This window comes from Sus scrofa, chromosome 12, assembly GCF_000003025.6.
Source record: "Sus scrofa isolate TJ Tabasco breed Duroc chromosome 12, Sscrofa11.1, whole genome shotgun sequence".
NCBI lineage: Eukaryota > Metazoa > Chordata > Mammalia > Artiodactyla > Suidae > Sus > Sus scrofa.
This window is the reverse complement of record NC_010454.4, coordinates 22,956,011-22,974,973: the sequence shown is the minus strand read 5'-3', so window position 1 is coordinate 22,974,973 and position 18,963 is coordinate 22,956,011. Positions and strand designations below refer to the sequence as shown.

Below are 18,963 nucleotides of genomic sequence, written 5' to 3'. Positions count from 1 at the left end.
CTGGGAATTGCCATAGCTATTCTTGCATGGTGAGGTTTATGGAGCTTTATTTTAAAAACAGTAGTTGAATTAAAATTAAGGTTGTAATTTTAAGGTCTGAATCTTTCCCTGTATTAAGGTCATAAATATAATTTCCTGAGTGACTTTCTGTTTTCACTTTTATACCCATCATCTACCTGAAACTGACTTTGTATCTCTCTTTTTCCATGTAGAAAACTGATTTTATATTAAGTAGTTTTAAAAAAGATAAATGATATTGGGCCATATTTTATCCTATTCATTTTTTTAAAAAACATCTTTTATTTATTTATTTTTGTCTTTTTACCTTTTCTAGGGCCGCTCCCACCGCATATGGAGGTTCCCAGGCTAGGGGTCGCATCGGAGCTGTAGCCACCCGCCTACGCCAGATCCACAGCAACGCGGGATCCGAGCCGAATCTGTGACCTACACCATGGCAACGCCGGATCGTTAACCCACTGAGCAAGGGCAGGGATCGAACCCACAACCTCATGGTTCCTAGTCGGATTTGTTAACCACTGTGCCACAATGGGAACTCCTATCCTATTCATTTTTTTCTTATTCCCTCTCTTCAAAATTTATTATGAAAAACTTCAGGAGTTCCTGTCGTGGCACAGCAGAAACAAATCTGACTAGGAACCATGAGGATGCAGGTTCGATCCCTGGCCGCACTCAATGGGTTAAGGATTCGATGTTGCCCTGAGCTGTGGTGTAGGTCACAGATGTGGCTTGGATCCGGCATTGCTGTGGCCGTGGTGCAGGCTGGCAACTGTAACTCTGATTCAACCCCTAGTCTGGGAACCTCCATATGCCTTGGGTGCAGCCCTAAAGAGACAAGACAAAAAAAAGATGAAAAATTTGAAGCATGCTGGAAAAAAAAAATTTGCATGGAGTGGAAGATAGGCCAAGGTGCCTTTATTAATCTTTTACCCCATCTATTGTGTACTGATCACCTAAAACCTGGCGGCCTTTCTAAACACTGGCTGAACTGATTAGCAGGCTTTAAGTGTGTTTATGGGAAGTTCAGATATCCAGAACTTGCCTCCCTCAGAGGCCAAAGCTGCCTCCATATGGGCAAGTTAGCAGGTACCGCTTGCCCCCCTGGAAGGGGCCTATGTTGGCCCCAGAAGACCGATCTAGACTCAGGCGTTTACCCCATTCAGGACAAGTGGATTTCAAGTGAGGCCTATGGTTCCACAGGCTCCACAAGGGTGTTTCAGGGCAGGGTAGATTCCCTGAGATTAAAGTCCAGGTTGTTGATGTGGCTCCCTGGGGTCTCCACCAAAAGGATAGGAAACTTGCTGCATTAGCCTTTGTGTATCTCAACCTGGGAGCCTCTGGCATAGACTAGATACCAAAACACTGCTGCTTTTTAATTTTTTTTAGGGCCACATCCGTGGCACATAGAAGTTCCCAGGCTAGGGGTCAAATCGGAGCTACAGCTGCATCTTCGATCTACACCACAGCTCATGGCAAGGCCAGATCCTTAATCCACTTAGGCCAGGGATCAAGCCTGCATCCTCAGGGATCCTGGTTGGGTTCATTTACCACTGAGCCACGAAGGGTACTCCTGGAAATATTACTGAAATGAAGGGAATAAAACCAGGCAACACATGAGTGTTTACTATTAGCCACTATTAGTGCTTTTAATCTCCACAACTCTACCCAGGTACTGCCACCTCCACCCTACCAAGGAGGAACTGAAACAGAAGGGTTAACCTGCTGAGGTCACATGGAGCTTGTTTGTTTTGTTTTTTGCCCTTTTTGCCTTTTCTTGAGCCGCTAGCTCAGGCATATGGAGGTTCCCAGGCTAGGGCTGTAGCCACCGGCACCACCAGAGCCACAGCAACACCGGATTGAGTCATGTCTGCGACCTACACCACAGTTCACGGCAACACCGGATCGTTAACCCACTGAGCAAGGGCAGGGACCGAACCCGCAACCTCATGGTTCCTAGTCAGATTCATTAACCACTGTGCCACGACGGGAACTCCCTGGAGTTTGTTTTTTTCAGCCATTACACCACTCCCTTACTCCTTCCCAGTCCAGCTAAAGGCACTGCTCTGTACAGATAAGGGACTCAGACTGAATTTTTACTATTAAGACAAAGCTTTTTTTTTTTTTTTTAAGAAACTTTGATTTATACTGTATCTTTTTTCTTAGAGATAAATGGAGTGCAGGTTACTAAATAGAGGCTAATGAAAAGGTACTAAAGACTATTAAATAATAAAGGGCATTAAGGTATATTAAAAAAAAAAAAATGCCAAAAAGAAGCCCCTTCATTCAGCCTCTGGAGCCTTTATAGATTCAAGAGTTCAAGGAAGTTAAAAAATCACAGCTCCAAGTCAGGCTATTTCCACAGTAAAATGAAAAGTCTTCACAGCTTATTTCCTTTAATTACATCATAAAACAAAAATTAGAACATACAGGAAACAATAATAGTTACATAACAATTTATATATTTATATATAAAAAACATTTTTTTCTTTTTTCTTTTTTTTTTTTAGTCCAAAGATTTTAAAGCAAAAGGAATCCTCTACTGCCACCTTGGATTTATTTATTTTTAAATACCCACCCCCCCACCCCCCCAATCCTCAAGCGCCAAAAGTATTGGGTGGAAACACAGGTCACTTGGACAGCTAATGGAAGCTGGTGTGAAGTCACTACACAGGGGACTGTGTTGGCCCCAGGGACTGGCTTAAGAGTCGGGGCAGGCCTGGTGGAGAAACAAGCAAGCAGCAGCTCCCACACACCGAAGCTCTTGCTCCAGGGCTTAGGCGAGACAGCAAGGTTTGGGATCAGAGCCCGGCGCCTGCATTTTACAGAGCATCCTCTGCATTTACCCACTCCTCAGGGGAGAGGGGATGGAGGCGGGACAGTGCAAGGGCGAATCAGCCTGGTTGGAAGATAAAAGTATTTCTCCCACAGCACCATCTACCCATCCATGTCTGTCCCCAAGCAGAGTCTGACAGGCAGGGGCAGGCCTCACAGCTCTGAGCTCTGCACAGGTCCCATTTCTCAGGTCCGTGCTCTCGGGGTCACTGGAAGGTGGGCAGAGGTGAGGAGAGCAGTGGGGAAATGACCAGGGCGGGTCATTTTCCCACTGGGAACAATTCCTGGGAGGAAAAAGGAGGCAGCCAGAATGGGAGGCATCTGAAGGATGATCAGAAAACAGGGATGGAGAAAGGAACATTTAAGGCCTCTCTCCCCCTGTAGTAACCCTTCCACGGGGTAGTCACAGATCCTCAAGGGCTGAGAGCTGCAGCACAGTGAGAAAGAAACAAACAAAAACGCCCCCAAAACACATCTTATGATGAGCCCCATCCCAAGACCTTGCACATGTTAGAGGTTAGTGTGTAATTTGGGGGTAGGGTGAGGAGGGGAGTAAGAGAAGAACTCTCAGGCTCACCTCTTCCTGTACTTATTAGCAATTAACAGTCATGGAGAAGCACAGGTAATAAATTATTCTCAAGGGAAGGAACAAACTGATGTAAACCCAGAAAAGTAGCAGCAAAGGTTTCACTTGTTACAGATCTATTACATAGCAGTAAGGAAGAAAATCATTCACGTCTTTATGGGGAAAAGGTAAAGTCATCAACCGAAGCCAGTTAGAGACTCCTTTTCAAGTTAGGATTTTCTAAGACTGTAGGGTTCTTATTCACTAGTGCCATTAAGAAAAAAAAAAATAAAATAAAATAGAATCATGACTTCAGGGGCTGAGAACGGTTAGGCCAAGGTAAGAAACACACATATGTGTGAGCAGCAGTGTGGTACAGACTTGAATTAATAAGAACAAGGAGGGTAAGGGACAGAGACAAGCCAAAACTTAGTGAGGCAAAGCTTCCTTCTTCTGCTTTCCTCATTTACAGCCTACCTGCTCTGACCTTGGTGAAAACCACGCCCGGCAGCCTCTGGGACGCACTGGGAGGCACTGGTGGGAGTTCAGTGGTGCCAAGACCCGTCTGGATGACACTGGTTAGGTGTGTGGAAACAGAAGCTCTCCTTGCCAGTAAGAAGGGCATGGAGTTCATTAGATGGAGAGGAAAGTAAATCTCATATGTGAGGCAGTTGTTTACATATTCAGGACAGATGCTTGTACCTGAAGCCAAGTACCCCAGCTCCAGAACTGATTCTCGCCTTTACTCGGCATCTCCTCTACCACTTCCCCACCCCAATCCTTCAAAATAAGACACTGAAAAACACAGAAAATTAAAAAAAAAAAAAAAAAAAAAAAGGTCTATTGGTAACAGTTGCGGTTGTTCATGGTTCTTTTCCCTAAAGGGCAGCAGTGAACCACCCTGGCTGAGGAAGCACTGAGTCTCAATGCCTGCGAACCAACCTCTACCAAGGGCTTACTCAAAAGACACGCGAGGCTGGAGTTCCTGCAGTGGCTCGGCAGAAAGAAACCTGACTAGTAACCATGAGGACGCAGGTTCAATCCCTGGCCTCGCTCAGCAGGTTAAGGATCTGGCGTTGCCCTGAGCTATGGTGGCTCAGGTCTGGCCTTGCTGTGGCTGTGATGTAGGCCAGCAGCTACAGCTCCGATTTGACCCCTAGCCTGGGAACCTCCATATGCCGTGGGTGCAGCCTTCAAAAGACAAAGAAAAAAAAAAGACACATGAGGCAGAGATGGAAGAAATGCATTACAGAACTTGACACATTATGTGAGCTTGTCCAACAATTTTTCTTTTTTTTTGTTGAAAATTAAGTATAACTCTTTTGGGCTCTAAAGATTCACTCAGACTCAGCTGAGAAGTTTTTACTGACTTTCCTGAGGATCAAAGGCTTCAGAGATGCGGAACTGATGTTCCTAAGAATAAAAATGGGCAAAACAGGTAGACTTGGGAGGGGGGGAGCTGCAGAAAACTCATTTGCCTCCAATGGTAGTTTCTGGAAGGTAGAAAGTTTGTCTCAAGTAAGAGAGCAAGGTTAGAGCAGCAAGTTCTTGGCTGGAGAACTGAGATATTAAGTTAGGGCATCTGGATACAGCAAATACAAGCCACATTTTATTCCCAAATTACCTAGGTTAATTCTGCCCTGTTGACATGGTCTTACTCAGCTTTCTGTTACCTTTTAATCTTGAAATTAAAATTTATCATAGAAATAAAGGTGAGGAGAGGCTGAGACTCTTAATTCCCTTCACCCTCCTATAGCGTTTGGGTTCTTTTTGGCTTGAGATCGTTGCAAGGGAGAAGGTTCTGCCTCAAGACCCCCAATTAAACATCCTACACATCTCCTTACATTGCCTGGGTTTGAGGTGGTTAAAGATCCTAGAACAGGTGGACAGAAAGAGAAGGCAATCTTTTTATAAAATGTTCTGGAAGCTCAAAGCATACCACCGAAAGAGTCTGTCGGTCAGAATGCACAAACCTAACCGGAAACCATGCACACAAGGAGGGAAAAGGCAGAGCTGACCAATTTTCTTTAAACCCCTCCTCTCTCACTGGTGGCAGGTGCCACGAGCAATCTTTCCGCATGATAAACATCAAATGGCCAAGGGTCAACCATGTTAGCAAGTGTTCCTCTCCTTCCGAACAGCACAGTCACCCAAGGACATGCTGCCCATGGGCAGGCAGGAAACCACCTCTCCTTTCCAGGGACACTCGCGCACTTCTTAACAACGTCAAGCCAAAACAGCTTTCAACTCCCACTGTGTTTACCACCCCGCCCCACAGCATAGTGGGTCATCAAACCAGTAACAATGCATTTTACAAGGCAGATTGAAGACATAAAAGAACCCGACTGCTATCGCAGTAGAGCTATATCGAACTCTTCAGTTTGCAAAGCCCAAAATAAAGCATCATAAAAATATTTATCAGGCTTCCCTCTAAAATGTGATATAAGGAATAAGAAAAGTTTTTGACTTATACATCTGTTAATCAATTTAATCAACGTGGAAATTTATAAAAACCACTTAAGAAATACTTTTATATCCACTAATGAGCAGAATAGAAGAACACATTTTTTTTTTTACATAAAGCACAATGTGCTTTCATATTCCAAATATTGGAAAAAAGGATGAAGCCAGATTCCCTTACTCTTCACCTCTAACAGTTTGATTTCAAATTCAGTCAGCAAACATCCAAGATCACCCAGTGAAAAATGGCCTGAGCCGCGTGATTGTTACTGAATTCAAGGCTGCCCAGAGCAGGACAAGGATCCGAGAGGAAGCTAGACTAGAAACATGAGAATAAATTAGCAGTATCATTAAGAGAGAGACAGAAGCTTTAAATCAAGGGCAAGGACGATAGGAAGGAAATGGGAGAAGTCAAAAAAAAAAAAAAAGTTGGAATCATCACTTTGATGGGAGCTAATGAAGAGGATATAAAAGATACTAATGATGCTGGAAAATGTAAGGGGAAAAGGCTGCTTAGAAAAGAGAGAATCTGGATGTATAACTCTGAGGACACCTTCTTATTACCCTTTCCACCTGACCAAAACTTACCATGCTTTGGGTTCTCAGAGTCCTGGTACACTGCATCAGCTGACCTAGGATTCAGATTGGTATAAAAAAAAATATGGTCTTCCAAGCACGAAGGGCCTATAATTTTCTTGAGAAAGGAACAAGGCTCCTGCCTGACCCATACATGTCAGGCCTGCGCACTCCAGGGCCTTTATCCCCTAACTTGACGCTATTCTTGGCCCAGATAGGCAGGGATCACCTGCATGAGTCCACACGGATTGCATCTCACTCTTCAAGAGAAACAGCATTTCTCTCAAGATGGTCACATACTGGTGCCTCAACTCCTGGGAAATTCAAATCCACACTCACTAATAAATCAGAGTCTTGTTCAGGCACTATTTTTTTTTTTTTTTTTAAACTTGTTAGAGTGGCTGCCTCCTAAATATTTCTCTTTTTAGTTTTGTTTGAACGAGAGACCTGGGGAATCTGAATATTCTTTTTTTCTTTTTTTATCTTTTTAGGGCCGCACTCGAGGCATATGGAGGTTCCTGGGCTAGGGGTTGAACCAGAGCTATAGCTGCTGGCCTATGCCACAGCCATAGCAAGGAGGGATCCATAACCCACTGAGCGAGGCCAGGGATTGAACCTGCGTCCTCATGGACACTAATCGGATTCGTTTCCGCTGAGCCACAATGGGAACTCCGGGATCTGAATATTATCAACCACATCTGGAAGTGTGTGCGTACATGTGTATACTTGTATATGTGGGTCTCACAGCCAGGAGAGTGGGTCTCACTTTAAAAAGTATATTCCTTATATGGTAATTTGAAAAGAGGATAAGAGAAGGGCAGGGAAATGAAAAATACGCATAGTTTGAGCTTTTGAAAGGCCATCAATAAAAAAACAGGATTTAAAATAAATTTTACATGCTAAATGATGGTAGATAGATTCCCAGGACATTTCAACCGATTGCTTGTGGAAAAATACATCACACTTTTTTCTTATATATGCTGGCAGAACCAGCATCTACAGTATTGAAACAAGCCTTTTAACAGCCTGGATCATACGGAAGATGACGGCAGACTGCACATGGTCACCCTATTATAAAGCACACGAGGTTTCTAACCTTGATGTTTAGAAATCTACTTCTTGTACTTTAGAAACTCATTTTATTTTCCTCATCCTCCATGATTTAAATTTTTTTTCCTTTCTGGCGGGGGGTGGGGGGTGGGAGGGGGAGCTTCTTCTTTGACTCTGAGTCATGGATACTGAACACCCTGCCCTTGGCTCTGGGGACCAGGCTAGGCAAAGACACTGAACCCCCTACTTCCTCTCAACGTTCTCTTTCTGCTGCCCCAATGCCCTCATCTGGCCACTCCAGAGTTTCATGCACAGAAAGTCTGGAGCATGAGAGAGACATGGCTGACGGGTTCTGAAAAGGTTCTGGTCCTTTGAGGCGCCAACGTTAGATATGATACCATCAACACTGACATACAGCTGACCAGCTGTGATGAGGTCATTCTTGTATCCCTGAAGGGTTCAAATGGGGGGAAAGAAGAGAAACTGCCTGGCTCGACAGCACAACTCCTCCAGCAGCATTCCTGCTAAAGCAGAACGAACCTCACAGACACAGTATCTGAGAGGCCACTGATGACACCTAGATTTCAGTGAACACACACCATGTCTGTGCTTGGGTGGCGGTGGCTTTCAGGTTCAGTTTTGGGATCTGCCATGCCACGCTTTACTAATAAAGCATTTCTCTCTCCTTATTAAGTCAGATAGGAGGAAAAACGGGCAGGGGGAATACTGAGCGTATCATGCGTATTATCATTTTATCACAAGATATAACAGAAACCAAAAGGGAAAGTTTGTTTTCATCATAATAGCTTTAGCTTAGTTTCTCCTCATAACTTTTCTTGCTTTTGTTATAGTTTCCCTTCAGACTGGCAAAGATTCAGGCAGGGTCCCCTAATGATAAAATTTAGAATTAAAAAAATATTTATTGATAATGTCTCTTTTAAAAATGTTTGGTAACCCCAACTAATCATCCAAAAGGCAAACTGTAAACACAACAACAGCAAAGGAGTAACAATTGAGTGTGAGTAAGCCGACCATGAACAGATGACAGACTAAGCAAGAGTGCAGGAGGGAGCGACGGAGGATGAGACAGGGAGGTACACAGTGTGCTACAGAGAGCGACAACTTGAGTGAATACGTAATCACATCTGGACCACAGCGATTTCGGTGCAACCATTTAGGAAACCTCTGGGCCCAATTCGAAAACACAGGAGGAGGAATGGACAGGCCTCTTTGTGAGCATGCTCAGCATGTGGGTATGGGGACAAGGAAGCACAGAAGCTCTGCAGTCATCGCATAATGGATGGCCACCATTTATAGGATGCAAAGAAAACTTCCCTCTGGTCCCTGGATACAACATGTATTGTTTTTCTATGCTTTCCTTGACCCTGGAGGACTGCAGTTGCCGTTCCAAAACTGCCAAAGAAACCCCTTAACAAAATAAAGAAACCACAGTAGCAGTAACACTGGGTTTGGTGGAATGCCCCCTTCCGTCTACCTTGCTTATGATCTTCTTCTGGGCACATCCAACAGGAATGGTTAAGTTTTACCAACCCATGTGATAAAGCCAGCACGGACTCAGTCCCCTGGTCACAGAGACAGAGTGGGCGGGGGGTTAGGGTGGGTACGTGTATGTATGTGTGGCTCTGGAGATCTGGACGCTGCCCTCACTTTGAAACCCTTGCCCGGAACGCTGGGGTCGTTTCCAATGGAGATCCACGGTAACTCTAGAAGTGTCATTAAATACTCAGTTCACCAAGGCTGACCACCTCCATTGTCATAGGATGATGCAGCATCTGCAGAAGCGCTGTCTGCTGCCCCCTACTGATGGGGGTGGAGTGACAGGTGCGAAGTAGGCGTGGACTTTGATATTGGGTAAATGGGTCTGAAACAAGACAGAAATATACCGAGACAGAAGGCTTAAAACACCAAGAGCGATGTTGTTTTTCAGAAGAACCACTCAGGGACTGAGGGGACATGAAGGCAGGGAGGAAGAGGCTGAGCAGTATCAGTATGCTGAGAGACCTGGGTTCTAATCTATACCATCCCAGGTTGCTCTGCAGACCAAATCAGCCCATGTAACTTTGGTACCGGCTCTCATAATAATACCACTAGGGAGAAGCTTCATGCTAGTCTCTTAACCTCTCCCACAGGGATTCGTGGTTTGATTCCCACAGCTGGAAGAAACCATATAAGCTTACAAAATTAATTTTTTCTAAGCTACTGCAGACCATGTTTCTTCTGATATTTTTAAAAACCTCATTATCCTCTCTTAACAATATGTTTCTAATTTTTACGACATAAATCACTTCTAAATTCCTATCATGTTCAAGGCACTATGCTCGTTATGCAAAAGGGGTGCAAAGAGGGTCAAGATGGAGATCCTGCTCTAGGGAACTCATAGTCTAGACATGCACACAAATAGTTAAATTACAGTGGAAAAGTGCTAAGTCACTCTTGAGGATTCAGAGATGGAAGAGACCCTAGTGTAAGCAGGCCACAGAAAAGGCTCTGGGTGACCTGCGGCTCTCCTCTTTTGGCATAGAAGAGATATAGTGCAAGGCCTCTCCACTTCAGTCATGTTCTCAGTCCTCTAGGTCTGAAGGGAGAGGCGGAACTGAGGTCTACTGGAACGCGGATGAAATCTGCAGTTCCTTTATGCACTCACATGCCATCAGGCCAAAATGGCTTTTTTTCCCCCCCCAAAAATGAGTATGTACAGAGATTAATACATATCCTGTACTAATTGTGTTTATTTATAAGGGCCAAAATAAGCACAGTGCCTTTCCCACCACAGGTGTGAAGCAGATGTTTCAACATCTGTTGAGCTGAATAATCCAACACAGAGATTCATCTAGCCTTTTGTAACTTTGCAAGCAACCTGTCCTTCAGTCACCTGGCTATACACAGGTCTATTACGAAGGACGGGGCAAAAGGAAATGTAAAAAACTACTTGATCCATTTGTTGTCTTAAAAAAAATAATAATAACCCCAGCAAAAGAGTTTGATGTGAAAGGAAATACAAATTAAAACTTTAAACTCCACTTAACTATTTTATGTTATTCCTTTTCTTCCTTTAGAACCAAAATCTGGCCTGTGCTTTTTTGACTCTGGGCATGTTATTAGATTCTGCTGGGAGGAGACCTACTTTTCTCCCTTTCGGTGGGTATCTTCCTACTAAATCTCCATCTGGAACAACACTTCAAAACTATCTACTCTTAGATTTGCTCTCCATCTTTTTTTTTTTCTCTTTGTTGAATGTCCAAGTAAATATAAATACCACAGGAATCCAAATCTGAAATAAGGACATGGAGGAAGGGAAAAGAAGGGAAGAAGGAAAGGGTGCTGAGAACACTAGAGCCAGAGGGTGATACTATCATCTTTACCCTGAGTCTCTTGATTCCAGCCCGTGTGATTTGCTGGCAGTCATAGAGTTCTATCCGCTCAAGGCTGTGACAGCTCTTCAAGTGCTCCAGGGATGCATCTGTGATTAGGGGGCAGTTGTCCAGTTCAATAACCTCCAGCTGGTCATGGGCGCAGGCCCCATTCCCCAGGTGACGAATTCCATCGTCTGTGATCAGCTCACAGTGAGACAGACTCTGCAGCCAAATAGAGCAAGGAAGGACACTGAAATATTTAATGACATTCTTCAAGCCAGAGGCCTGTGTGCAATCAGAAAGGAGAACTTTCTGGTTTGATTCTGATATATATGCAGCCATCACTAGATCCATGTGGTAAAACGAAGGCATACTAGAGTTGCTGGGGTTCTGCTTTTGACAACCAATGATCAACCCTTCTATATGTGATTCTAAATTTATGTTTTTCAGGAGTTCCTGTCATGGCACAAGTGGAAACGAATCTGACTAGAATCCATGAGGTCAATGGTTCAATCCTTGGCCAGCTCAGTCGGTTAAGGATCCGGCCGTTGCCGTAAGCTGTGGTGTAGGTCACAGATGCGGCTTGAATCTGGTGTTGCTGTGGCTGTGGTATAGATAGGTCGGCGTCTATAGCTCCAATTTGACCCCTAGCCTGGGAACCTCCATATGCTTCAGGTGTGGACCTAAAAAAGCAAAACACACACACACACACACATATATATACGTGCTGTTTCGCCATTTTTCTGACTTGTGTAATGTTTTGGTGCTTGTCAACTTTTTGAAATTTGTGACTTGCTATATTCTTTTCCTCTTTCTAAAGAAAAATTTACTTTTGTATATTAATAAATATGTACATGTTTTCCGAATTCTTGTAGTGACTGTGAAATAGTTCATAAAGTATTTCCCCCCACTCCACACACGTTATTAACACTTTTCTTCTCTACAGGGAAAAGTGGGGTTCAGGCGTATCCTGCAAAAATTTTTCCAGAATCTAGACTAAATACTGAATACCTAGGACAGGGGCATGCCCAAAAGTTAATTGGCTGAAAGTGATTCTTAACAGCTGTAACCTGCGGCCACCTCCTTAAATCCCTGATTCATCTACATGAAACTCAGAACCCTCAACTGAAACATAGTTTAATATGTGATGAAACACCAAAAATAAACCAAGGTGCAGAATAGTCAACCAAAATGCTTTCTTTCCCACAGTGTTATTAGAAACAGGAGAGAGACCTCCCCCTAAGCTCTGGCTGGTTCTGTTTTATAGGAACATTTGGTCCCAATATGGGGTCATTTCGCCTCCTGGATCTCCAGAAATTTAAGCATCATTCAGGCAGGGGTGTAATTCATGTGGGAAGGAGAATTGATACTCCCCATGTCAGTTTTCAGTCTCCAAGCACTGATGCAGAAAGCATTTAGCTTTTCCAGTTCCTATCTCAGTTTCTCCCTTCCCTTGGACCTCTGTAAGTTGACAATTTGGAGAAATATATTTTCCAAAAATGGTAGCCAAACACCAAGTAGAAAGTAAGAGCTGGGTTTTGATTAAATCCAATAAATGCAGAAAACTTCCAAAGTCAAACTCACCAATACTTGAAGTCGAGGACAGTGTATAGAAAGTTGGATTAGTGTGCTATCTGTTATCTGAAAGAAATGCGGTAAGTTTATCTTAGGTGTAATTCCATAAAACTCATGGGCCACACCTCATTCTTCACTACACTTGTATCCTAGACTGATACTGATATCAGATATCAATCACCAAACAACAGAATCTTAAAGTTGAAATCCCATCAGCTACCCAAACCTGTTCTTCGAGCATCTATTCAGGCCAGGCTTAAACATGTCAGTCATCTCTGAATAGGTCTACTGAAAACTGTTTTTGAAATAAATGAAAATGTGTCCTTCCTAAGTTCCACCCACTGGGCTTTGTGTTAGACCCCCATAGAACAATCGCAGAACTGAATCAGAAGACACTGTTCCATGAAAAAAAAGGAAGATAGGAATATCCCCAAATTTTGAGATATCTGGCCCATACTTTTCCAAGCCATGCCCCACCTCAGGACTAGTACCTGGGATATCAGTTATTTTGCCCAAGGGTGGCAGAAAGAGGCTGCTGGGTTAACTATGAACTCCTGGAGGAAGATCGGTCTTTTATAGTTATCTTAGGATGGAAAGAAAATCAGGGTTTCTTTCCAAATTTGCCTCCAGTTCTGAGATTATTACTGTAATACACACAGCCTCAGAGGGGCTGAGAGACGGCAGGGGGTCGGGGAGACGGGAATGGGCAGGTGTGCACATCACTCAGAAGGACTAACACTGGAAAGGACACACGGACACTCAGGCTTGTGCAAGAGACGGATGGATGTGAAGAAGTTTTGGCTTGGTAAGAACTAATGGGACTGAGTAATGTCCAGAGAACATTTAGAAAAACTGACCTCTACAGTTAGCAAGCTATCTCCTCTTCCCTACTTTCACCATTAAAAAATTCCTCTCTCTGGCTTCTTTGGAGAAGTCAACTAACTTCTTCCCAGTCAACTAATAATCTCTTTATGGCCTGAATTCCTGAGCCCTCTTCCTCTCCAATGGCATGTGTTTTCCCACTTCCTTAAGCACAAACACCATGAGCACCTCTGCCTGGTATGCCTGGAGGACATCTCAATAAAGGGGAAGTCAGCAGTCCCTACTAGGGGAGGAAACCAAACGTTCTGAGAGGTGCGTGCAAGTTTCTATCATAATGTATTTCTGAGTAAAAATTCACAATCTTACCTGAACGCACTCTTCCAGGTCCATCTTTTCAAGCTCATGGCAATTCTATAAAATACCAACCCAGACATTACAGTACAAATATTTAACACATGGGGAAATTCAAGGCCAGAACACTAATACGTAATATTAAATATTCTTATGAAATCTTAAGCGCTTCAGAGCTAGGGTCATTCTAATATCACTTCCTGCCTTATTCCATTAATAACACATTTTAAAAGGTCTTTACTTGCAGTGAAATTTCTCAATCATTGCACAAAGTAACTAACATCTTACAAGTCAAAGGGAATACATTTCCTGAGCATTAATTAAGATTATAGAGATCCTTTCAACCAAAAAGTAATTTAAGGAAAAGGAGTCCTCTGGAAGCACAGAACCCCTTCCATATGTTTATTCCCCATTTGTACGTCCTCATCTAGCTGGGCCATGCGCTCCCCGCCGCCCCCGCCCCCTGCAATTAGTATCCATCAATCTGCCTGAAAGCAAATGCCCTTCTCCATGTTCCATTACACTGGTCACAGACAGTATAATTTTAGACACTATTATTATATAGTGATTTATAAACCACTTCAAGTATTAAGATCTTGTGGAGAATACCAGAAAAATCTCTTAAAACCTATTTAAATCAGGCTTATATGTTTTTTTTTTCAACATTTCTCTTATCTGCCAGCTACAAACCAAATAACCAAGTGAGTTTCTTTCACAAAGCACTAGTATAGCCCTGCTTAGTTTTTTTCTTTGCTTTGCTTTTTAGGGCTGTACCCGAGGCATACTGAAGTTACCAGGCTAGGGGTCAAATCAGAGCTATAGCTGCTGGTCTACACCACAGCCACAGCAATGCAGGATCCCAGCCTCATCTGTGACCTACACCACAGCTCACAGGAAAGCCGGATCCTTGACCCATTGATTGAGGCCAGGGATCGAACCTGCGCCCTCATGGATACTAGTCAGGTTCGTTACTGCTGAGCCATGACAGGAACTAGCTTTACTTTTCATTTGATGGAAAATCATGTCTCGTGAAGGAGTTCCAAGTTCTCCAACGTTATGTCTGCCTTTCCAGAGCACTGCCTGTGGCTGTAGCATGAGAACGCTCAGGGACACCAGCCACAGAGAAACTCCCCTACATCCTACACCTTCAATTCTGCTGCCATTCATTCCCTCAATAAACACTTCCCTTATTGTTCATTCTTCTCAAATAAAAAATCCTGGACAAAAGCTATAGAACCTAAAGAAAATACTTACCCTGGCCAGAGTGGTAAAGCCTACATCTGTTAATTGAGAACACCTTGCCACTTCTAATATTCTGTTAAAAAAACAAAGTCAAAGTCAATCCCTTGGTCCCTGAACTAGGTTTATTAAAATAGCGAGGATTTAAGAAAACAACCTCCTATTCCCTAAGGACTATATAACAAAGAGTGACATTCAGAGCTGAGCAAGTCTGTATATAGATCTTGTCCATGGAGTCCTCATAAAGCAGTCCTGTAAATACCACATTTTAGGGTGATGAAATCAAAGTATATAATAGAGGCTTGTAGTTAATGCCAAAATGCACAAGAAACACATTTAAAAGCCTTCTTGATGGCACACTGCTTACCCCCAGAGGGCAGCCTGCTCCTAGAAAACAAAGGAAATGGAGATAAATACTCTGTTTCAGTTAATCTGTTGCTAAAGTAATTTATTCTCTTTCCCGATTTTACATGTAGGTTCACTCAGATTCAAACAGCTTTTAAAAATGCTAGAAAGTGGGAGTTCCCATCATGGTTCAGTGGAAATGAATCTGACTAGTAATCCATGAGGACGCAGGTTTGATCCCTGGCTTCGCTCACTAGGTTAAGGATCCGGTGTTGCCATGAGCTGTGGTGTAGGTTGAAGACACAGTTTGGATCCTATGTTGCTGTGGCTGTGCTACAGCTCTGATTCAACCCAGCCCGGGAACCTCCATATGCCAAGAGTGTGGCCCTAAAAAGAAAATAAATAAATAAAAATGCTAGGAAGGGACTGATTAATTACAGGCCTGTCCCAAACATGAAATTTCAAACTTATGAAAAAAAATCCTTAAGTAAGCTTCCTGCCTCCTTCCACATGCTCCCAGGGAGGCCCAGCAGAGAGGGGGAGCTGGGCTGGCAGGCACTTGCCTATTCATGAACTGCTAACCAGCACCCTAAATACAGACCACAGGGTTGGGGAATCAGAGGAATCAAAAGTAGCAGCTCTTCTCTGTGAAAAGTTTGGTGGTGTCTGCATGACAGTACTAAAGAACATTATGTTTGCTTAAAAATTACTTACTACAGAATCTGAAAAAAAAATAAAGCATAAGACATTATTATCAGCTGACAATTAATTAGAAAGCTCTATCTAATGGGAAAGCATGACCAATTTCTTAAACTAAACCATGAATAAGAATGGAACTGAACATCCTTCTCTTTAAAACAAACAAACAAAAGGAAATGTGTAATATTTTTAGAGAGAGGACTTAGCTCCTGAATAGTATTCTACTCTAGGCTTCTGATATTACTGAAGCCTATGGCCAGGTGATTACAAAAAAAGTTTAAGAAAGTTTTTATTGGTTTATAATAATATTACTGACAATAACACATTTTTTTAAACATCTGAACCTGCAGTATATGGAAGTTCCTGGGCCAGGGGTCGAATCAGAGCTGCAGCTGAGGCCCATGCCGAAGCCACAGCAACATCCGATCTGAGCTTTTCTGCAACCTATGTCACAGCCTGTGGCAACAGTGGTTTCTTAAACCATTGATCAAGGCCAGGGATTGAACCCACATCCTCAGAGAGACAACACTGGGTCCTTAACCCACTGAGCCACAACGGGAATTCCAACAATTATTACATGGAAGACAAGCGGTTTCATAGGTTCTAAAGCTAGGCTGCCTGAGCTCACACTCCTGCTCTGACACTTACTGCGAGACCTTGAACAGCTTACGTGACCTACTTGTGGTCTGGTTTTCTCATCTACAATATAGAGATAATAATAGTGCTTTATGGTGTTATGAGAATTAAGTGAATTAATGTTTGCGAATCATTTAAAACAATGGCTGATATGTTTATATATATTAAGTACAATATAAGTTTTGTTTTTAAAACAAAAGGTATATGGGGAATCATTCCTATTTATTGCAAAATACTGTGATATCTATTCTGACAGAATCAATATGGGCTTGAAACCATATGTATGCAAACACAGCATTCTTAATAATAAATACTCACCCAATCCTATATGTAGGTAAAGAGGAGCCACAGAGAAATAAAGCTTGCTTTAAAAGGCTATCAGCAGAAAGGAGGCGGCTGTTTTCTCCTCCTTAAATACTACCTGCTATGTACCTGGCACATTACAATAAAAACGACCACAGGATGGGCCTTTAAAAACTTTCTTCAGAAAGGAATTACATGAAAGCTTTGATAAGAGAAAGTGCTTTTATTTCTTTTCTCAAGTAATGAAGTAAAAGGTTGATCTTTTTACTTTTATTTATATTTTATTTTTATTTTTTTAGTATGGTTCAGGCCCATTATGTAATTACATAATCAAATGATGTGCAAAGCATGGAGTTCCCGTTGTGTCTCAGCAGAAACGAATCCGACTAGTACCCATGAGGATGTGGGTTGGATCCCTGGCCTTGCTCCGTGGGTTGGGGATCTGGCCTTGCCGTGAGCTGTGGTGTAGGTCGCAGACTCAGCTCAGATCCAGCATTGCTGTGGTTGTGGTATAGGACGGCAGCTACAGCTCTGATTTGACCCCTAGTCTGGGAACTTCCATATGCTGAGGGTGCCACCCTAAAAGAAAAAAAAAAAAAAATGAGGTACAAAGCAAGTAGGTGAGAAAGGGTCATAGTGGCTTTGTAGCGTCTACCCTAAAAATTTCAAGGTTCCAAGAGTGAAGGAGACCTCTGTTCCTTTCCCCTGATTTTTTGAGATAAACAAGAAATGTTTACCTAAGCCGTGGACAGTTCTGACCTAGGGCATTCAGGATGGCATCTGTGATGTTGGAGCAGCCAGAGGCACAGAGGGACTGTAACTTATGGCACCCTCTGCATATAGTAATGAGACCTTCATCTGTGATTTGCTAAAAAAACAAAACAAAACAAGAGAAAAAACCCCATAGATATTAGTTACTTAGCAAAAGATACAGAAGTTACCTCTGTGAAATAAGTGCCAGGTTCAATTAAATGATTTTAAAACCTAGAAAACAGATAAGAACAGCAGTATTTTAATAGTATAAACATATTTACAAGTTCAAAATTGATACTAAGTTACTGAAAAAAAGTGAAACAACCTGTGGATGATAGCTTCAATCTGAATTTTAGTCATATAAATACTACCCTAATTTAGTGGAAATAAATAGTTGCGTCCAACTCAAATATAAATTTGTATGTTTTATTTTATTTTTTCTCTTTTTGTCTTTTTAGGGCCGCACCCTCAGCATAAGGAGGTTCCCAGGCTAGGGGTCTAATCGAAGATGTAGCTGCCGGCCTATGCCAGAACCACAGCAACGCCAGATCCGAGCCTCATCTGTGACCTACACCACAGCTCATAGCCACGCCAGATCCTTCACCCACTGAGCGAGGCCAGGGATCGAAACCTCAAACTCATGGTTCCCAGTGCGATTAGTTTCCATTGCGCCACAACAGGAACTCCAATTTGTATGTTTTAAATTATTTTATTTTATTTATTTTTATTTATTTATTTTTTTATTTTTATTTTTTATTCTTTTTTTTTTGTCTTTCTGCTATTTCTTGGGCCGCTCCCGCAGCATATGGAGGTTCCCAGGCTTGGGCTTGAATCGGAGCTGTAGCCACCGGCCTACGCCAGAGCCACAGCAACGCGGGATCCGAGCCGCGTCTGCAACCTACACCACAGCTCACGGCAAAGCCGGATCGTTAACCTGCTGAGCAAGGGCAGGGACCGAACCTGCAACCTCATGGTTCCTAGTCGGATTCGTTAACCACTGCGCCATGACGGGAACTCCCAAATTATTTTATTTTTAGATGAAAAAATGAACACAAAAAGATGTTACATTACAAAAAAAAAAAAAAAAAAAAAAAAAGATGTTGGGAGTTCCCTGGTGGTTAGGACTTGGTGCTTTCCCTGCTGCGACGGGTTCAATCCCTGGTCTGGGAATTGAGATCTCACATCAAGCCACTAAATGCTGTGGCCAAAAAAAAGAAAAAAAAAAAAAAAAAAAAGACGTCATGTACAAATATCTTAACATTGTGGATGTGATTAGCACTTTAATTTGTCCTGCTAGATTCACTAATTTTGTGTTTAAGCCTCAGAATAAAGCTCTACTGCCCTTTCTGTTTGATCAAACAGCAT

The 18,963-nt window shown here is 42.7% G+C and overlaps 1 protein-coding gene across 9 annotated transcripts in view; it reads right to left on the bottom strand.

Moving 5' to 3' along the window:
- Positions 2,297-18,963, bottom strand: part of FBXL20 (F-box and leucine rich repeat protein 20) — a 99,283-nt gene continuing 82,616 nt past the window's right edge. For 7 of the 9 annotated variants that reach the window (XR_002337139.1, XM_013979813.2, XM_005653936.3 and 4 more), the window contains 6 exons: positions 17,583-17,713; positions 14,878-14,938; positions 13,639-13,683; positions 12,460-12,516; positions 10,885-11,097; positions 2,297-9,383 (listed from right to left, as the gene is read on the bottom strand). Coding sequence is in view for 6 of the 9 variants with exons in the window: in XM_013979813.2 (XP_013835267.1) it covers positions 9,276-9,383; positions 10,885-11,097; positions 12,460-12,516; positions 13,639-13,683; positions 14,878-14,938; positions 17,583-17,713 (615 nt within the window). In the remaining 3 variants the exon portion in view is untranslated. Of the gene's footprint in view, positions 9,384-10,884; positions 11,098-12,459; positions 12,517-13,638; positions 13,684-14,877; positions 17,830-18,963 lie in introns of all 9 variants that reach the window. The other 2 variants (XR_002337140.1, XR_002337138.1) reach the window with 2 other exon arrangements.